The sequence below is a fragment of the Scyliorhinus torazame genome, chromosome 10, assembly GCF_047496885.1.
Source record: "Scyliorhinus torazame isolate Kashiwa2021f chromosome 10, sScyTor2.1, whole genome shotgun sequence".
Taxonomy (NCBI): Eukaryota; Metazoa; Chordata; class Chondrichthyes; order Carcharhiniformes; family Scyliorhinidae; genus Scyliorhinus; species Scyliorhinus torazame.
In genome coordinates, this window is record NC_092716.1 from 113,878,566 (window position 1) to 113,895,691 (window position 17,126).

Below are 17,126 nucleotides of genomic sequence, written 5' to 3' on the forward strand. Positions count from 1 at the left end.
TCTGGGTAAAAAAAACTTGCCTCGTACATCTCCTCTAAACCTTGCCCCTCGTACCTTAAACCTATGCGCCCTAGTAATTGACCCCTTTACCCTGGGGAAAAGCCTCTGACTATCCAAATCACCAACGTCACACCTCTGCAGTTAGGGATCAATCTATGCTGTAACTGCCCTGAGACTGATTGATTCTCGTGACATTACGGAGGCAGCTTTACTCTGTAACCCGTGCTGTACCTGTTCTGGGAGTGTTTGATGGGGACAGTGTAGAGGGAGCTTTACCCTGTATTTAACTCCGTGCTGTACCTGTCCTGGGAGTGTTAGAAGGGGACAGTGTAGAGGGAGCTTTACTCTGTATTTAACTCCGTGCTGTACCTGTCCTGGGAGTGTTTGATGGGGACAGTGTGGATGGAGCTTTACTCTGTATCTAACCCCAGGCTGTACCTGTCCTGGGAGTGTTGGATGGGAACAGTGTAGAGGGAGCTTTACTCTGTGTCTAACCCCATACTGTACCTGATCTGGTAGTGTTTGATGGGGACAGTATAGAGGGAGCTTTAATCTGTATCTAACCCCGTGCTGTACCTGTCCTGGGAGTGTTTGATGGGGACAGTGTGGAGGGAGCTTTACTCTGTATCTAACCCCAGGCTGTATCTGTCCTGGGAGTGTTGGATGGGGACACTGTAGAGGGAGCTTTCCTCTGTATCTAACCCCATGCTGTATCTGTCCTGGGAGTGTTTGTTGGGATATTAAGTGAAAAAATTGTTTGTTTTCCACATATTCACCTTAATGTACAAACAGAAAATGTCCCACGCTCCCTGGGCGGGATTCTCCCTTCTGGGGACTAACGTAGCCATGTAAAATGGCTGCGTTCCGATTAATCTGGCCAAAACCCAGTTTAAAACGGCTAAACCGAAAGACTGCTGGGAAAAGCAGCCAAGAAGACACAAGCAGGCAGCTGCAGACAGTTTTGCATATTCGGCTCTGAGAAGGTAGCCCAGATCGATACTCAGGGCTATCAACAGCCCATCAACCCAGGTATTCACAGTTGCATTCAGGACTGTTTGCAGCCCATCTATTCAGACATCCACAGTTAAATCGGCTATCCCCGGGAACAATTGCAACATATTAGCAATTGAATACCGGGCCAGACCTGTCGGCGCCTGCAGTGGCCGAAACAAAGACAGGTGAGTGACCACCCCCCGATCGAGGAATCGCCTCACCATTGGACACATCAACCCCAGAGATTGGGGACAGAATCCAATCACTTGGGACTCAGGGTCAAGGGCCGCCCCAGGAGGCGGGAAGCCCCTGGGCCCTATAAAAGTGAAGGACCAAGTTCAGATCTCTCTCTCTCATCTTCGCCTGCTCGAGACCTTCGCAAGACCAGCCACCGGTAATAGTAAGTTTGAATCCAGCGATCGCTATCCGGTAGAGACACCTAGCCACCGACCTGTAGCAGCCTTTTGAATCTCGCGGGCCAGATTTGATTGGACAAGCCATTCGTTTCCCTGACCTGGTGGGCTTTTCCTAAGTTAAGTATTGGCCAGTAGTGATAGGTTTATTATATAAATAGTAGTATTAGGGTATTAATATTGCTTGTTGTATATAATAAATGACCGTTGTTTTAATCCTTACTAAGCGGTGTGCTGTATTATTGATCATAACCTGAACTTGAACCACGTGGCGGTATCATAAAGATACCTGGCGACTCATGAGCAAAGGTGACGTAAACAGAGCAAATAGACTAAGGTTAAAAAGAGCAACATAATTGGCGACTCTGGTGGGACCCGACTTAGAAGCTTCATGTTGCAGCTGTATAGAACCTTAGTTAGGCCACACTTGGAGTATAGTGTTCAATTCTGGTCGCCACACTACCAGAAGGATGTGGAGGCTTTAGAGAGGGTGCAGAAGAGATTTACCAGAATGTTGCCTGGTATGGAGGGCATAAGCTATGAGGAGCGATTGAATAAACTCGGTTTGTTCTCACTGGAACGAAGGAGGTTGAGGGGCGACCTGATAGAGGTATACAAAATTATGAGGGGCATAGACAGAGTGGATAGTCAGAGGCTTTTCCCCAGGGTAGAGGGGTCAATTACTAGGGGGCATAGGTTTAAGGTGAGAGGGGCAAAGTTTAGAGTAGATGTACGAGGCAAGTTTTTTACGCAGAGGGTAGTGGGTGCCTGGAACTCACTACCGGAGGAGGTAGTGGAGGCAGGGACGATAGGGACATTTAAGGGGCATCTTGACAAATATATGAATAGGATGGGAATAGAAGGATACGGACCCAGGAAGTGTAGAAGATTGTAGTTTAGTCGGGCAGTATGGTCGGCACGGGCTTGGAGGGCCGAAGGGCCTGTTCCTGTGCTGTACATTTCTTTGTTCTTTGTTCTTTGTTTGGAAAACCACTCCGGGAGAACCCCAACATTTTGAATTAGAAATCCAATCGGAAACAAAACAAAAAAAAAACACAAGTGTTCAAGCGGTTCTGGTTAATAATTCACAATTCGGAAGTGTGTATATGCATGCGTAACTAACAGGGTTATAAGGCAAAACTGATAGACTTTTTGTTGCCTCAAAACTATCGGCAGTTGGTATTTCGGAAATTAGCGCAAGCCGTACCCGTATCTACACCACCTTAGCCCCCTGTTCCAAATTCGAACGTAACGAGCAGATAAGAGAGAGCCATGCAGGCAATGCAAGCGATGCAGCGCCTCATGAACCCCGAAGATTTTGCTGTCGCACCAGTCAGCAGCGTAGGAGCGGGACAGTGTCCCGTTTGTGAAGTGGAAATCCGCAAAATTCTGCAGGGCAAAGGATGGCCTGTGTGGAAGGATTTCTGCAATAACGACGACTCAGGTCCTGGAAGTATAGGGCATACTTGGTGGGAGAACCTGAGTGAGATCCACAGAAAGAGTTTAGCAAAAGCGCGCAAGCCGATGGCAATTGTCTCCTGTCTGGCACAATTGCGAGACACAGAGGAGGTCGTAAGGACGCTCCGCAAGGAAATAGAAGGCATACATCGGATGAGTAAAATCGATGTATGCGAAATTGAGAAAGAGAACCTGGAGTTAAAAGGGAAATTAGCAGCAAAGGACCAAGAGGTGGCTGACGCCAAACGGGGTCACCATCTTGTCTGGCGCACTTGAGTAGTTTCCAGTCACAATATGAAAAGGCTTATCAGGACCTGCAGCGTGCAGTCCTGGTAAAGAAAGAAACAGAAAACCAGTTAGAGGCGCTCCAGAAACAACGCAGTGATCTCAAGGCAGCCTTGAGAGCGCTCCACGCCACAACCACGGAACAAAGGCAGAGTACTTTAGTCCATGCAAAGTGCCGAAAGCAGATTGCAGACTTGAAAGCACTGCTTTCTGTCCAAAAGGGATTTCAAGAAACCTTTGGGGAAAGTTTAGAACAGGAAGACGGCCCTGATTGGGAAGAATTGCAGGAGACAGCGCAGAGATATGTTCAGGGAGCATGTGCGCAGGGAAAACCCCAAAGGAGGAAAGCACCCCCACCCCCCACACAACAGATAATACAGGCTCCCATGAACCCTGTAACAACCCACCGCACCGCCACAGCAGACGAGGCGGAAGTCTTATATTCCACCCCCCTCACAGTGACCCAATAACGGGACGCGTGTGTCAAAATCACACCGTTCCTCCCCGCTTCAGACCCACACCATTTCTTTGCCACCGTCAAACACCAGGCGACCATGTACGGCCTGGATGAGAAAGAGCTGGTAAAGCTCACGGTCCTCAGCTTAGACCCATCGGTCGCAGCAGCCCTTCCCGACCCACCAAATGTAGGAGGAGGCACCCTTGCAGAAATGCATACCGCGATCCTGGATGCGATCAGGTACAACCGGGGCGACACCATAGACAGTCTGAATAAATGCAGACAGAAAAGGTCTGAACACCCCACAGCGTTCGCAGGACGCTTGTGGATTCATTTTGAAGTTGTTTTCGGCAACGTAGATCGTGCCCATTTGTCCCCAGACAATATGGCCAAATAGACCCGCACCCTTATCTCCCATGCCACGGAAGCAGGACAGAATGCCTGTAGCAATTATGACCCCTCGGAGGAGGCTCATAATGAGAAGTGGGTGGTCAAGAGATTGTCCCGCGTTTGGGGACAAGCGGCTCACGGTAAATCAGCCACTAGAACACCCGAGGAAAACCAAGCCGCCGCAGACGTGCAGGCAGTAAGAACCACTCTCCACAATCCCAAACCGCAGGAGTGCTACAATTGCGGACAATTGGGACATTTTGCTAGAGAAGGCAATGGCCCTAAAAAAACCACAGAGTGCCCAACAGACCGGCGCTCTCGATAAGAAAAAGGCAGAGCCCGTAGCGACCGAGAACTGAGGTGTCCACATGATGATTTAAACGAGACACTTGGTGAAAAGTGTTGTCCTTTCTGATGGAACCTGCAGAATGTTTTACGTTGTCTGTCTGTTAAATGTTTTATGTTGTCTGTCTGTTTGTTAAATGTTGTTCGTTGTCTGTCTGTTTGTTAAATGTTGTTTGTCCTACAGGAGAATTTCCTCACCGCCCCACACCCATTCACCTGAACTTTTTAACTTTTCCCACTGACACCCACCGCCACACGCCCATTCGGCCGATACCTCTGAGGACTTGCCTCAGACACCCGATCGTAACTACTCTTCTGATTTGATGGTAGAATCAGAACAGTAACCCCACCATGATGACTACATTTTTGTCCGTTCTTTGGTCGCTCAGTCGGTGGAGAAATGGCGTGAGGCCCGCCCTGCCTGGGGACCCCCCCGTTGGTCAAAAACGCTCGGGTAGGGAAGATACGGTATTGGTAGCCGTCCTACCCGGGGACTCCACCCAAATCGTACCCGTCGCGGCCCACACGCACCTCATTCGACCTTTTGTTTCAAAAACAGTTTTATTTTATTTAGGCAACCTTTGGGTTGCTGCCACATGCTATTTACATCCTGGAACATTTGGATGATAAACCTAGCACTGGTCCACCATTGGGAAGTGTGCCGTGTCCAAACATTTGTTTGAAAAAAAAAAATGGGGGGAGAGTCACATACTGTGACCAATTATAAGGGTTTAATTGGCCCCAAGAAGGACAAACACACTAACACACCAGATATTAAACCAAAGTATTTACACACACTACGCTTGTCTTACAGAACTCCAGATGCTCCAAGTCCGGAGAAAACCAGCAAAAACAGGAAAAGGAAAGAAAGAAGATAGCCATGAGGACTCCTTTCTTCGTGCACAACATCTTTGTGAACATTTGGTTGCGCGGGAACGCGGACCCCATTACTCCAAACCCCCCTGCCGTTAACGCTTCACTGCCCAGTAGTACCGAGGGCCCTGTCACCAACCACGCCGCATTATCCTGGTGTGCCAAGTTCATAACTTGGTACTCCCTATCGTACGTCATTGAGGCACTGTTAGCATTGGCCATACTCTGCTGTGCAGTACAGACCATGCGCCTCCGCAAGTGGAAAAGGAGAGCGTACCGCGCTCGAACCCCGGTCTATCGGACCCAATACCCGATATTCGGCTACAACCAGACCCCAGACCCCCGCGACATATGAATAATAAAACATGCACTGGCGGTTTTTCCTGTAAATAAAAAGAGAATGTGTGGAAAGGTATGATCCTGAGCTTGACTGCCAAGCCAGGAAAGAATATATTAAATGTTGTAATTGTTATTGTATGTTTAGAGAGATAAGATTGTATAATACTTGAAGAATTGTTTAGGTAAAATTAGAGGTTGCCAGTTTATTTTTTTCCAGACACATGCCCCTGCCTGACATAGCGCCCTCAAGAATTGTTCAGGTAAATTTTTGTGCATAGCTAGGGTCAGAGTAGTGGCCATGGGGGAGGTGCCCCCCCCTGTCGGGAAACGAAGAGGACAAGATTTATGTGATCCTTCACGCTTCGCGTTAGGATCACAAGGCGGGAATGTAGCCATGTAAAATGGCTGCGTTCCGATTAATCTGGCCAAAACCCAGTTTAAAACGGCTAACCCGAAAGACTGCTGGGAAAAGCAGCCAAGAAGACACAAGCAGGCAGCTGCAGACAGTTTTGCATATTCGGCTCTGGGAAGGCAGCCCAGATCGATACTCAGGGCTATCAACAGCCCATCAACCCAGGTATTCACAGTTGCATTCAGGACTGTTTGCAGCCAATCTATTCAGGCATCCACAGTTAAATCAGCTATCCCCGGGAACAATTGCAACATATTAGCAATTGAATACCGGGCAAGACCTGTCGGTGCCTGCAGTGGCCGAAACAAAGACAGGTGAGCGACCACCCCCCGATCAAGGAATCGCCTCACCATTGGACACATCGACCCCAGAGATTGGGGACAGAATCCAATCACTTGGGACTCAGGGTCAAGGGCCGCCCCGGGAGGCGGAAAGCCCCTGGGCCCTATAAAAGTGAGGGTCCAAGTTCAGATCTCTCTCTCTCATCTTCACCTGCTCGAGACCTTCGCAAGATCAGCCACCGGTAATAGTAAGTTTGAATCCAGGGATCGCTATCCGGTAGAGACACCTAGCCACCGACCTGTAGCGGCCTTTTGAATCCCGCGGGCCAGATTTGATTGGACAAGCCATTCGTTTCCCTGACCTGGTGGGCTCTTCCTAAGTTAAGTATTGGCCAGTAGTGATAGGTTTATTATATAAATAGTAGTATTAGGGCATTAATATTGCTTGTTGTATATAATAAATGACCATTGTTTTAATCCTTACTAAGCGGTGTGCTGTATTATTAATTATAACCTGAACTTGAACCACGTCGCGGTATCATAAAGATACCTGGCGACTCATGAGCAAAGGTGACCTAAACAGAGCAAATAGACTAAGGTTAAAAAGAGCAATACTAAGTCCCCACGCCGGCGAGAAAATCGGCGCCAACCACTCCGGCGTCAAAAGTGAGGAATTCTCCACACTTTCGGGGGCTAGATTGCCGCCGGAGTTGTTGGCGCCGCTCCAGCTGGCGTCGAAGGGCCGGTGCAAGTTTGCGTATGTACGGAACGGCCGGCGTGATCTCGTGCATGCGTGGACCGGCCGGCATATTTCCATGCATGTGCGGGGGTTCTCTTCACCGCTCCGGCCCCTGGGCAATATGGTGGGGTCCTACAGGGGCCCGGCGGGGGGTCGGAGAATCCTGGCCCCTATCTGTGAATTACGTAATTACGGAATTACATAGTCCTGAACCTACCTTTTTATTTTTCTCATATAAATCTTTCAGTAATGCATCCAGCTCATTACTATCGATGTAGCCATTTCCATCCTGAGAAGAGATAGAACATACCAAATAAATCCATAACAATATAAAATAATGGGATCAACCTAATCTGACTGCTAGATAAATAATTAGGGCAGCCTGCTAATTAAGTGCTGATTGTTCTCCAATGATTGCTCTCAGAGACTAAATCAGCAGCTGAGGCTGGATGCTACAAAAATACTAAAAGGTCAAAACTAAAGCCGCTGTATCTAAACATACATAGCGTTATAAACAAAACAGATGAGCCGACAATGAATATGTATGATTTGATAGCTAATACAGTCATGGGGCTGGATTCTAAGTTTGGGAGACTGAGTCTTCAAGCCGGCGTGAAAATGTTGGCCTTTTACCCCAGGAAAACTGCTGCAACACGGCCACCGATTCCCCGTTTTGCTGGGGGCTAGCAGGTAGGCAGCATAGAGCTTGCAGCTCTAGCTGCCGTTACGGCCCTCAGCATTTCTGGTTCCGTGGTCGCGCATGCGCACACCGGCAGCCTGCAGAGGCCGCGCCGTGCTTCATGGCGGACTGAGCCTGCGGACCCGGACCGCAAAGATAGTGCCCCCCTCTGGCCGCTCGCGGCCCCGGACTGCCCACCCACAATGCCCCCAGCCCCGAATGAAGCCCACTCCCTGCCTGTGGATTGGCCCTCCCCCAACTGTGGTGGCACCGGACTGAGTCTGCAGCCACCACGCTAAGTTCACAACGGGCTCTTTTTACTTGTGGTCTCTACAATCGGAGCCCTGGCATGGTGGTCCCCACGGTGGGCCAAGGGGGCAATGATAGAGACCATCCGAACCCATCCAAGGCCCAACACCTCCCCCCACTGCTGAAGGAGCGTCGGGAAGTCCCACGCCGTCGGGAACCCGGCCGGTCGGGGACGGAGCATTGCGGCGTGGGCCTCAGGCAATGGCCTGAGGCCGTGGATACGTGGCACGGTGTACTCCTTGAGTACGCCACTTTTCAGGGGGCGGAGAATCTGAAAACCAGTCCCGCCCCCGATATTGGCGTCAAAACGGTCAAACGCCCCGTCGCCGAACACGATTTCGGCGTTGGGGAGTGGAGAATCCAGCCCATGGCGACAGGATGACATAGATTGGGACCTGAATATTGAAGGGTATGGGACATTTAGGATGGGTAGGAAGTTAAGAACAGGTGGAGGCATGGATCTGGTAATTAATGGTGGTATTAGCACATTTGAGACGGATGTTCTAAGTTCAGAAGCAGTTTGGGTTGAGATGAGAAATGATGAACGCAAGAAGTCACTTGAGTGAGTGGTGTACAGGCCCTCTAATTATAACGACAGGGTAGGACAGAGTATAAAAGAAGATATAATGGGAGCTTGTCAGAAAGATATGGTGACAATCATGGGAAATTTTAATCTACATATAGATTGGAAAGGTCAGATGAGCAGAGGTCGCCTAGATGAGGAGTTCATGGAATGTTTTCAAGATCGTTACTTGGAACAGCATGTTCTGGATCCAACCAGAGGGGAGACTACACTAAACCTGGTATTGAGCAATGAGATAGGATCAATTGATAACCTCAAAGTGAAGGCAACCCTAGGTAGCAGTGATCATAATATGATTGAATTTTACATTCAGTTTGAGGGTGAGAAGAGTGCATCCAAGACTAGTGTTTTAAACTTAAATAAGGACAATTATGAGAGCATCAAAGTGGCGATAGCTAAAGTGAACTGGCAAATGTGCTTCAGGGAGAGACCAATAGAGATTCAGTGGCAGACATTTCAGAATATACAGAGTAGACATATTCCAATGAGAAAGAAAAATTCCAAGAGGAGGGTCTATCATCCGTGGTTAACTAAAAAAACTTAAAGACTGTATTAAACTTTAAAAAAATATTTTTTTATTCTCCTCCTTTTTCACATTTTCTCCCAAATTTACACCCAACAACAAACAATGATCAGTAATGAATGCAATGTCAATCCCCATATCAATAACAACAATCCCATCCTCCCACCAAATTAGCCCGCATGTTAACATAAACAAATGACAAAGAGGAATCAGGAATCACCCATAGTCATCATTAACAGATACAGTCCCCCCCCAACCCTCCCAGCCACCCCCCCCCCCCCAATGTTCGATGTGATCCAATTCTCGAAAGTACATAATGAATAACTCCCATGAATTGTAGAACCCCTCCATCCTTTCCCTCAGTTCAAATTTGACCTTCTCAAGAGTCAAGAATTCCAGAAGGTCCCCCCACCGTACCAGGGCACAGGGTGGAGATCACCTCTCCACCCCAACAGGATCCACCTTCGACCGATCAACAAGGCGAAGGCTACAACATCTGCCACTGCACCCGTTTCCAACCCTGCCTGGTTCGACATCCCGAATATGGCCTCCCGAGGGCCCGGGTCCAGTTTCACGTGCACCACTTTAGAGATTACCCTAAAAACCTCCTTCCAGTAATCCTCCAGCTTCGGACAGGACCAAAACATACGAACGTGGTTAACGGGGCCCACCTTGTAACGTTCACACACACCTTCTACCCCCTCAAAAGAGCTAGCTCATCCTCGCCCTTCTGAGGTGTGCTCTATTTACCGCCTTCAGCTGTATCAGCCCCAACCCCGCACACGAGGTGGAGGTGTTCACCCTCCGGAGCACCTCACACCAGAACCCCTCCTCCATACCCTCTCCCAACTCTTCCTCCCACTTTGCCTTGATCCCTTCCAGCGGTGCCTTCTCTTCCAAAATAGGCCCGTAAACCGCCAAACTACCCCCTTCTCCCAACCCGTGTCGTCAGCACCTCCTCCAGCAATGTGGAAGCCGGCTCTACTGGGAAGCTGTATCTCCTTTCCGGCAAAGTCTCGAACCTGCATGTATCTAAACATTTCCCCCTGCTGCGGCCCATACTTCGCTCCCAGCTCCTTCAATCCTGCAAACCGACCCCCAATAAACAAATCTTTTGGTGTCCTAATTCTTTTCTCCTCCCATCTCCGAAAATTTCCATCCCACTTCCCTGGCTCAAATCTATGGTTCCCCCGAATCGGCATTTCCCTTGACCCTGCCCCCAACTCGAAGTGCTGCCGAAACTGCCTCCAAATTCTCAACAAAGAATTAAGTATTTCCCCGGGGCGGTTGGGAGCGGCGCTGTTGCTAGCACCTTCAATCCCGGCCCCCGACACAAACTCTCCTCCATTCTGACCCATTGGGAGTCAACCCCTCTGACCCAGCTCCGTACATTCTCCACATTCGCCGCCCAGGAATAATACATCAGGTTCGGAAAACCCAAACCCCCTGCCTGCCTTCCTCTCTGTAGTAGCACCTTTCTAATTCTGGCCACCTTCCCTCCCCATATGAACTATGTAATCATCCCTTCAATCTCTATAAAAAATGCCTTTGGCAGGAAAAACGGCAGGCATTGGAAAATAAACAGGAATCGCGGCAGCACATTCATTTTAACCGCCTGTACCCGACCCGCCAGTGACAGACGGAGACCATTCCACCTTGCCAGATCAGCTTTCACCCTCCCCACCAAACTAGAAATGTTGAAGACTGTATTAAACTTAAAGAAAAAGCATATATTTGCATAAAGTTGTGTAGCAGGTCAGAAGATTGGAAAGAATATAAAGAACATCAAAGAATGACAAAAAATATTGCTAAGGAGGAAAAACTAATGTACGAGAGCAAGCTAGCCAATAATATAAAAACAAAAAGTAAATGTTTCTACGGATATTTGATTTAAAAAAGTTAACAAAGTGAGCATTGGTCTTATAGGAAGGACATCTGGGGAATTGATCATGGAAAGTAAAGCAATGGTGGATGAATTAATTAGGTATTTTGCATCGGTCTTCACTAAAGAGAACATTCTTGTTTAAGAAGGGAGGAAGGGAGAAGACAGGAAATTATAGGCTGGTTAGCCAGTCGTTGGTAAGATTTCAGAATCTATTATTAAGGTTGAGATTGTGGAGTACTTGCAAGTGCATGGTATATTAGGGCTGATTCAGCACGGCTTCGTCAAGGGGACCTGTTGCCTACAAATGTGTTAGAATTGTTTGAGGAAGTGGCGAGGAAGTTAGACAATATAGAGCCAGTGGACGTGATCTATTTGGATTTCCAGAAGGCCTTGGACGCACAAGAGGTTGCTAAATAAGATAAGAGCCATGGTGTTAGGGGCAAAGTACTGGCATGGATAGAGGATTGGTTGACTGGCAAAAGGCAGAGAGGGGGAAATAAAGGGGTCTTTTACAAGATGGCAGCCGGTGACTAGTGGTATTCCGCAGGGGTCAGTATTGGGACCACAACTATTCAAAATATACATTAACGATCTGGAATAAGGAACTGAGGGCATTGTTGCTAAGTTTGCAGATGATACAAAGATATGTAGAGGGACAGGTAGTGTGAGGAAGCAGGGGGAGTGCAGAAGGACTTGGACAGGCTAGGAGAGTGGGCAAAGAAGTGGCAGATGGAATACAATGTGGAAAAGTGTGAGATTATGCACTTTGGTAGGAAGAATAGAGGCATAGACTATTTTCTGAATGGGGACAAGCTTTGGAAATCTGAAACAGAAAGGGACTTAGGAGTCTTAGTTCAGGATTCTCTTAAGGTTAACATGCAGGTTCAGTTGACAGTTAGGAAAGCAAATGCTATGTTAGCATTCATTTCGAGAGATCTAGAATACAAGAGCAGGGTTGTACTACTGAGGCTATATAAGGCGCTGGTCAGATCCCATATGGAATATTGTGAACAGTTTTGGGTCCCATATCTAAGGAAGGATGGATGTGCTGGCCTTGAAGGGGGTCCAGAGGAGGTTCACAAGAATGATCCTAGGAATGAAGAACTTGTCATGTGAGGAACGGTTGAGGACTCTGGGTCTGTACTCGATGGAGTTTAGATGGATGAGTGGGATCTCATTGAAACTTGTAGAATATTGAGAGGCCTGGATAGCGTGGACATAGAGAAAATGTTTCCGCTAGTAGGAGAGACTAGAACCCAAGGGCACAGCCTCAGACTGAAGGGATAATTCTTTAAAACTGAGATGAGGAGGAATTTCTTCAGCCAGAGAGTGACAAATCTGTGGCACTCATTGCTGCAGAAGGCTGTGGAGGCTAAGTTACTGAGTGCCTTAACGACAGAGATAGATAGGTTCTTGATTAATAAGGGGATTGGGGTTACAAGGAGAAGGCAGGAGAATGGTGATGAGAAACATATCAGCCATGATAGAATGGTGAAGCAGACTTGAGGGGCAAAATGGCCTAATTCCGCTCCTATATCTTAGACACCAGTAACATCCCAGAAATTGCTGTAAATCAGGAAATGGAAGGGAGGAAGGAATTGAGAAAAATTACAAAACTAGGGAAGTGGTATTGAAATGAAATGAAATGAATGAAAATCACTTGTCACAAGTAGGCTTCAAATGAAGTTACTGTGAAAAGCCCCTAATCGCCACATTCCGGCGCCTGTTCAGGGAGGCTGTTACGGGAATTGAACCGTGCTGCTAGCCTTGTTCTGCTTTACAAGCCAGCTGTTTAGCCCACTGTGCTAAATTGTTTTGGCTGCAGGCTGACAAATCCTCTGATCTGGATGGACTTCATGGTTTAGCACACTGGGCTAAATTGCTGGCTTTTAAAGCAGACCAAGCGGGCCAGCAGCATGGTTCAATTCCCGTACCAGCCTCCCCGAACAGGCGCCGGAATGTGGCGACTAGGGGCTTTTCACAGTAACTTCATTGAAGCCTACTTGTGACAATAAGCGATTTTCATTTCATTTCATTTTCATTTCATCCTAAGGTCTTGAAAGAAGTGGCAAATGAGATTGTTGATGCATTGGTTTTAATTTTTCAAAATTCCACAGATTCAGGGACGGTCCTATAAGACTGGAAAATAGCAAATGTTTCAAAAAGGGAGGGAGACAGAAAACAGAAAACTCCAGGTCAGTTAGCCTAACATCGGCCAGAGGGAAAATGTTTGAAACCATTATTGACGATGTTACCGCAAGGCTCTTAGAAACATTCAAGGCAATCAGGCAGAGTCAGTATGGCTTTGTGAAAGGGAAATCATGTTTAAACAATTTTTGAAGTGCTTTGAAGGAGTCACATGCTGTGGATGAAGGGGAACTGGTGGATGTCATAGGATCATAGAATTTACAGTGCAGAAGGAGACCATTCAGCCCATCGAGTCTGCACCGGCCCTTGGAAAGAGCACCCCACTTAAGCCCATGCCTTCAACCTATCCCCGTAACTCAGCAACCCCACCAAATCTTTTTGGTAACTAAGGGAAATTATGCATGGCTAATCCACCTAACCTGCACATCTTTGGACTGCGGAAGGAAACCTATGCAGACACGGGGAGAACGTGCAGCCTCCGCACACACGGTGACCCAAGCTGGGAATCAAACCTGGGACCCTGGAGCTGTGAAACAACTGTGCTAACCACTGTGCTACCTTACTGCCCATATTGTATTTGGATTTCCAGAAGGCATTTGATAAGGTACCACATCCAATGTTATTGCGTAAAATAAAAGCTTATGGTGTAGAGAGTAACATATTGGCATGGATTGAAGATTAGCCATCTAACAGGAAACAGAAAGTTTGCATAAATGGATCATTTTCTGGTTGGCAAGATGTCGTGAGTGGTGTGCCACAGGAATCAGTGATGGGGCCTCAACCTTTTTACAATTTATACAAATAACTTGGATGAAAGGACTGAAGGCATAGAAGCTAAATTTGCTGATGACACAAAGATAGATAGGAAAATAAATTGTGAAGAGGACCTAAGGAGGTTACAATGAGACATCGATAGATAGGTTAAGTGAATGGCGAAAATCTGGCAAATGGCGAAAATCTGGCAAATAGAGTATAATGTGGGCAAATGTGAAATTGTCCATTTTGGCAGGAAGAATAAAACTTATGTAAATAGTGAGAGATTGCAAAACTGAGTTCCAGAGGGACTTGGGTGTCCTAGAGCATGAATCATAAAACGTACAGCAAATAATTAGTGTGATAGCAGGCAGGCTTTGCGGTCCACACACCGGCTCAGGATGAATTGTGTGGGAACGTGAAAACTCCGGCCAATGGAGGGAAAGCGCGGGGCCCTGGGAGCCAGAGAGTATGGACCTGATCATCATGTTCTGCGCCTGTAGATAGCTACCTTTGCCTATTGTTAATGAACCCCCTTTGCTGAAAGTCTCCAGTGTATTCTCTCGAGCTACTACAATTAGGAAAGCTAATAGAATATTATTGTTTATTGTGAGGGGAATTGATTCCCAAAATAGGGAGATTATGCTTCATTTGCACAGGGCATTGGCGAGACCACATCTGGAGTATTGTGTACAATACACAATATTGTACACAATATTGTACAATATTGCAGCACGGTAGCCTTGTGGATAGCACAATTGCTTCACAGCTCCAGGGTCCCAGGTTCGATTCCGGCTTGGGTCACTGTCTGTGCGGAGTCTGCACATCCTCCCCGTGTGTGCGTGGGTTTCCTCCGGGTGCTCCGGTTTCCTCCCGCAGTCCAAAGATGTGCAGGTTAGGTGGATCGGCCGTGATAAATTGCCCTTAGTGTCCAAAATTGCCCTTAGTGTTGGGTGGGGTTACTGGGTTATGGGGATAGGGTGTAGGTGTTGACCTTGGGTAGGGTGCTCTTTCCAAGAGCCGGTGCAGACTCGATGGGCCGAATGGCCTCCTTCTGCACTGTAAATTCTATGATACTATGATACTGCTCTCCTTCTTTAAGGAAAGATGTTAATGTGTTTGAAGCAGTTCGGAAAAGGTTTACTCGACTAATACCAGGAATGGGTGGGTTGTCTTGTCAGGTAAGGTTGGAGAGGTTAGGTTTGTATCCACTAGAGTTTAGTAGAGTAAGAGGTGACTTGATCAAAACCTTTAAGATCCTGAGGGGTACTGACAGAGTGGATGTGGAGATGATGTTTCCTCTTGTGGGAGAATTTAGAACTAGGGGGTCACTGTTTATATACAAGTGGTCACTCATTTAAGACATAAATGAGGAGAATATTTTTTTCTCTGAGGGTAGTGAGTCTCTGGAACTCTCTTCCTCAAAAGGCAGTGGAAGCAGAATCTGAATATTTTTAAGGCAGAGCTCAATAGATTCTTGATTAACAAGGGGGTGAAAGGTGATCGAGGGTGGGCAGGACTGTGGGGTTAAGGTTACAATCAGATAAAATATGATCTTATTGAACTGTGGAGCAGGTTCGAGGGTCCGAGTGGCCTACTCCTGATCCTAATTTTCATGTTTGAGCCCCTGGAGCCATACATCGATGAAAAACTCACCAGTCTTCAGTAGGAAAGGAGAAAATAAAATCTTAATTTATCGATTTTAAATAAAAAGGCTGTGATAGGCCATTCAGGTCCAAGTGAACTCCTTCAATACCATGTAACATAAACACTGAGGTGATAGTTACCCGGTCATAAAAAGTGAAGATTGCATTGAACTCCTCTGCACTCAATTTCATACCCTGCGAATACAAGGATCAAAATTAGCAATGTGATTAAACAGCGTAGCTTTACAGTAAGACCATAATCTCCATGTCATCTGTTTCAATGCGTTTTCAGACTTCAATTTTTCTGTTGAAGGGTGAACTTCTTTCTTCAAAAGTGTTTCTTCTCTCACTGTCAACTGGAATCCCTGAGCCCTCGGCTGGATGTCAGTGGGCGAGTGTTGGGGCTGAGGGGTCCCAGGACTCTATTTATTCGGAATGTCTGCTCTGGCCTAGGCAGCAGTAAATGGGATGTAGGTCTACTTGGAGCAGGAGACTCCAGGTGAAGAACAGCTATCATGACGACAATAAGATTTTCACTCCTCTTGTCCTCCTCCCTTGCCTACTCTATTCCTGTGAATGAATGAGGTACGATGTAGAGGCATCTGATCCAGAACTGCATGCAAGATCCCTCTCAACCAACACTCCTGAGCATGTCAAGCCCCACCTGTTTCCTGTGTTCTACTGAGTGCATGCAAAGATCTTCCTCTCGCCTTCAAACAGTTTTTGTCCCATCCTTTTGAGTCATCCTCTCTGGCCATGTACATGTACACATCTTCACTCCTCAAGTTCTGAACACACTCCTGCTTCACCCAGTTACTATGGCAGTGCAACTCTCCAGTTAAAATCCCAATAGACCTCCTTTCTGACAAGGATTCACTTACTACCCTTGCCAAAAAAAACAAAAAAAATGTTTTCCTTCTCCTGCCTAGTGTTAGCATTCCGCACTTTATTAACTACGTCTGTAAGAATGCTATTGTACTGATGTTCCCTTCAGGTAGAGTGACGAGGAGCAGCGGGGCTAGGGGCTGCAGGATTTTCAAGGGAGTGGAGGGGGTGGGGGTATAACCTCTCTAATAAGTATTTGCAAAGCAATGGTGTAGAGTGACTGAGCAACATTGTCTATGGGTTGTTTGATCTGGGAGAGATGGAACTCATGGTATTTCACATCGGGTTGCAATTTTTAGACAAAGGTTTGGTTGATATTACTATTTTCTCGCCATATTTCGGGCTTGGGGCTTCAGAGATAACTAATCCATGTTGGAAGACTGCCATTTAAACACCAGGCCTTGCAGTTGTAATACCGAGCTTTCACAAGCACTGGGAATGTTGGGATTCTTCTACCTCTATAGTATCCTCTTGGTTTATTTCATTTTGTAGCAACAGATACAAGAGAATTGTCAGGAATTTATCAGCTAACCGTATGGCCTCATTTTATGCTTGGCTGAGAGCCCATACTGCTAAAAGGATTTTCTTAGCAGGGGTGCTGTTTTGACTGCGGGAGATAACTGTTGATTTTCCTTGATTGACATCACGAAGTGGCTACAATAAATTGTTCTTTCTGTAATCTCTTAGTCAATGTCTCAATATTTAGACTCCCACACACCCACATATAGAC

General features: G+C 47.0%; 1 protein-coding gene across 2 annotated transcripts in view; it reads right to left on the bottom strand.

The window, feature by feature from the left end:
- The window catches only part of calb2a (calbindin 2a), a 132,125-nt gene that overhangs the window by 4,244 nt on the left and 110,755 nt on the right, over positions 1-17,126 (bottom strand). For both annotated transcript variants that reach the window (XM_072518637.1, XM_072518636.1), the window contains 2 exons: positions 15,653-15,706; positions 7,203-7,274 (listed from right to left, as the gene is read on the bottom strand). In XM_072518637.1, the coding sequence (XP_072374738.1) occupies positions 7,203-7,274; positions 15,653-15,706 (126 nt within the window). The remainder of the gene's footprint in view (positions 1-7,202; positions 7,275-15,652; positions 15,707-17,126) is intronic.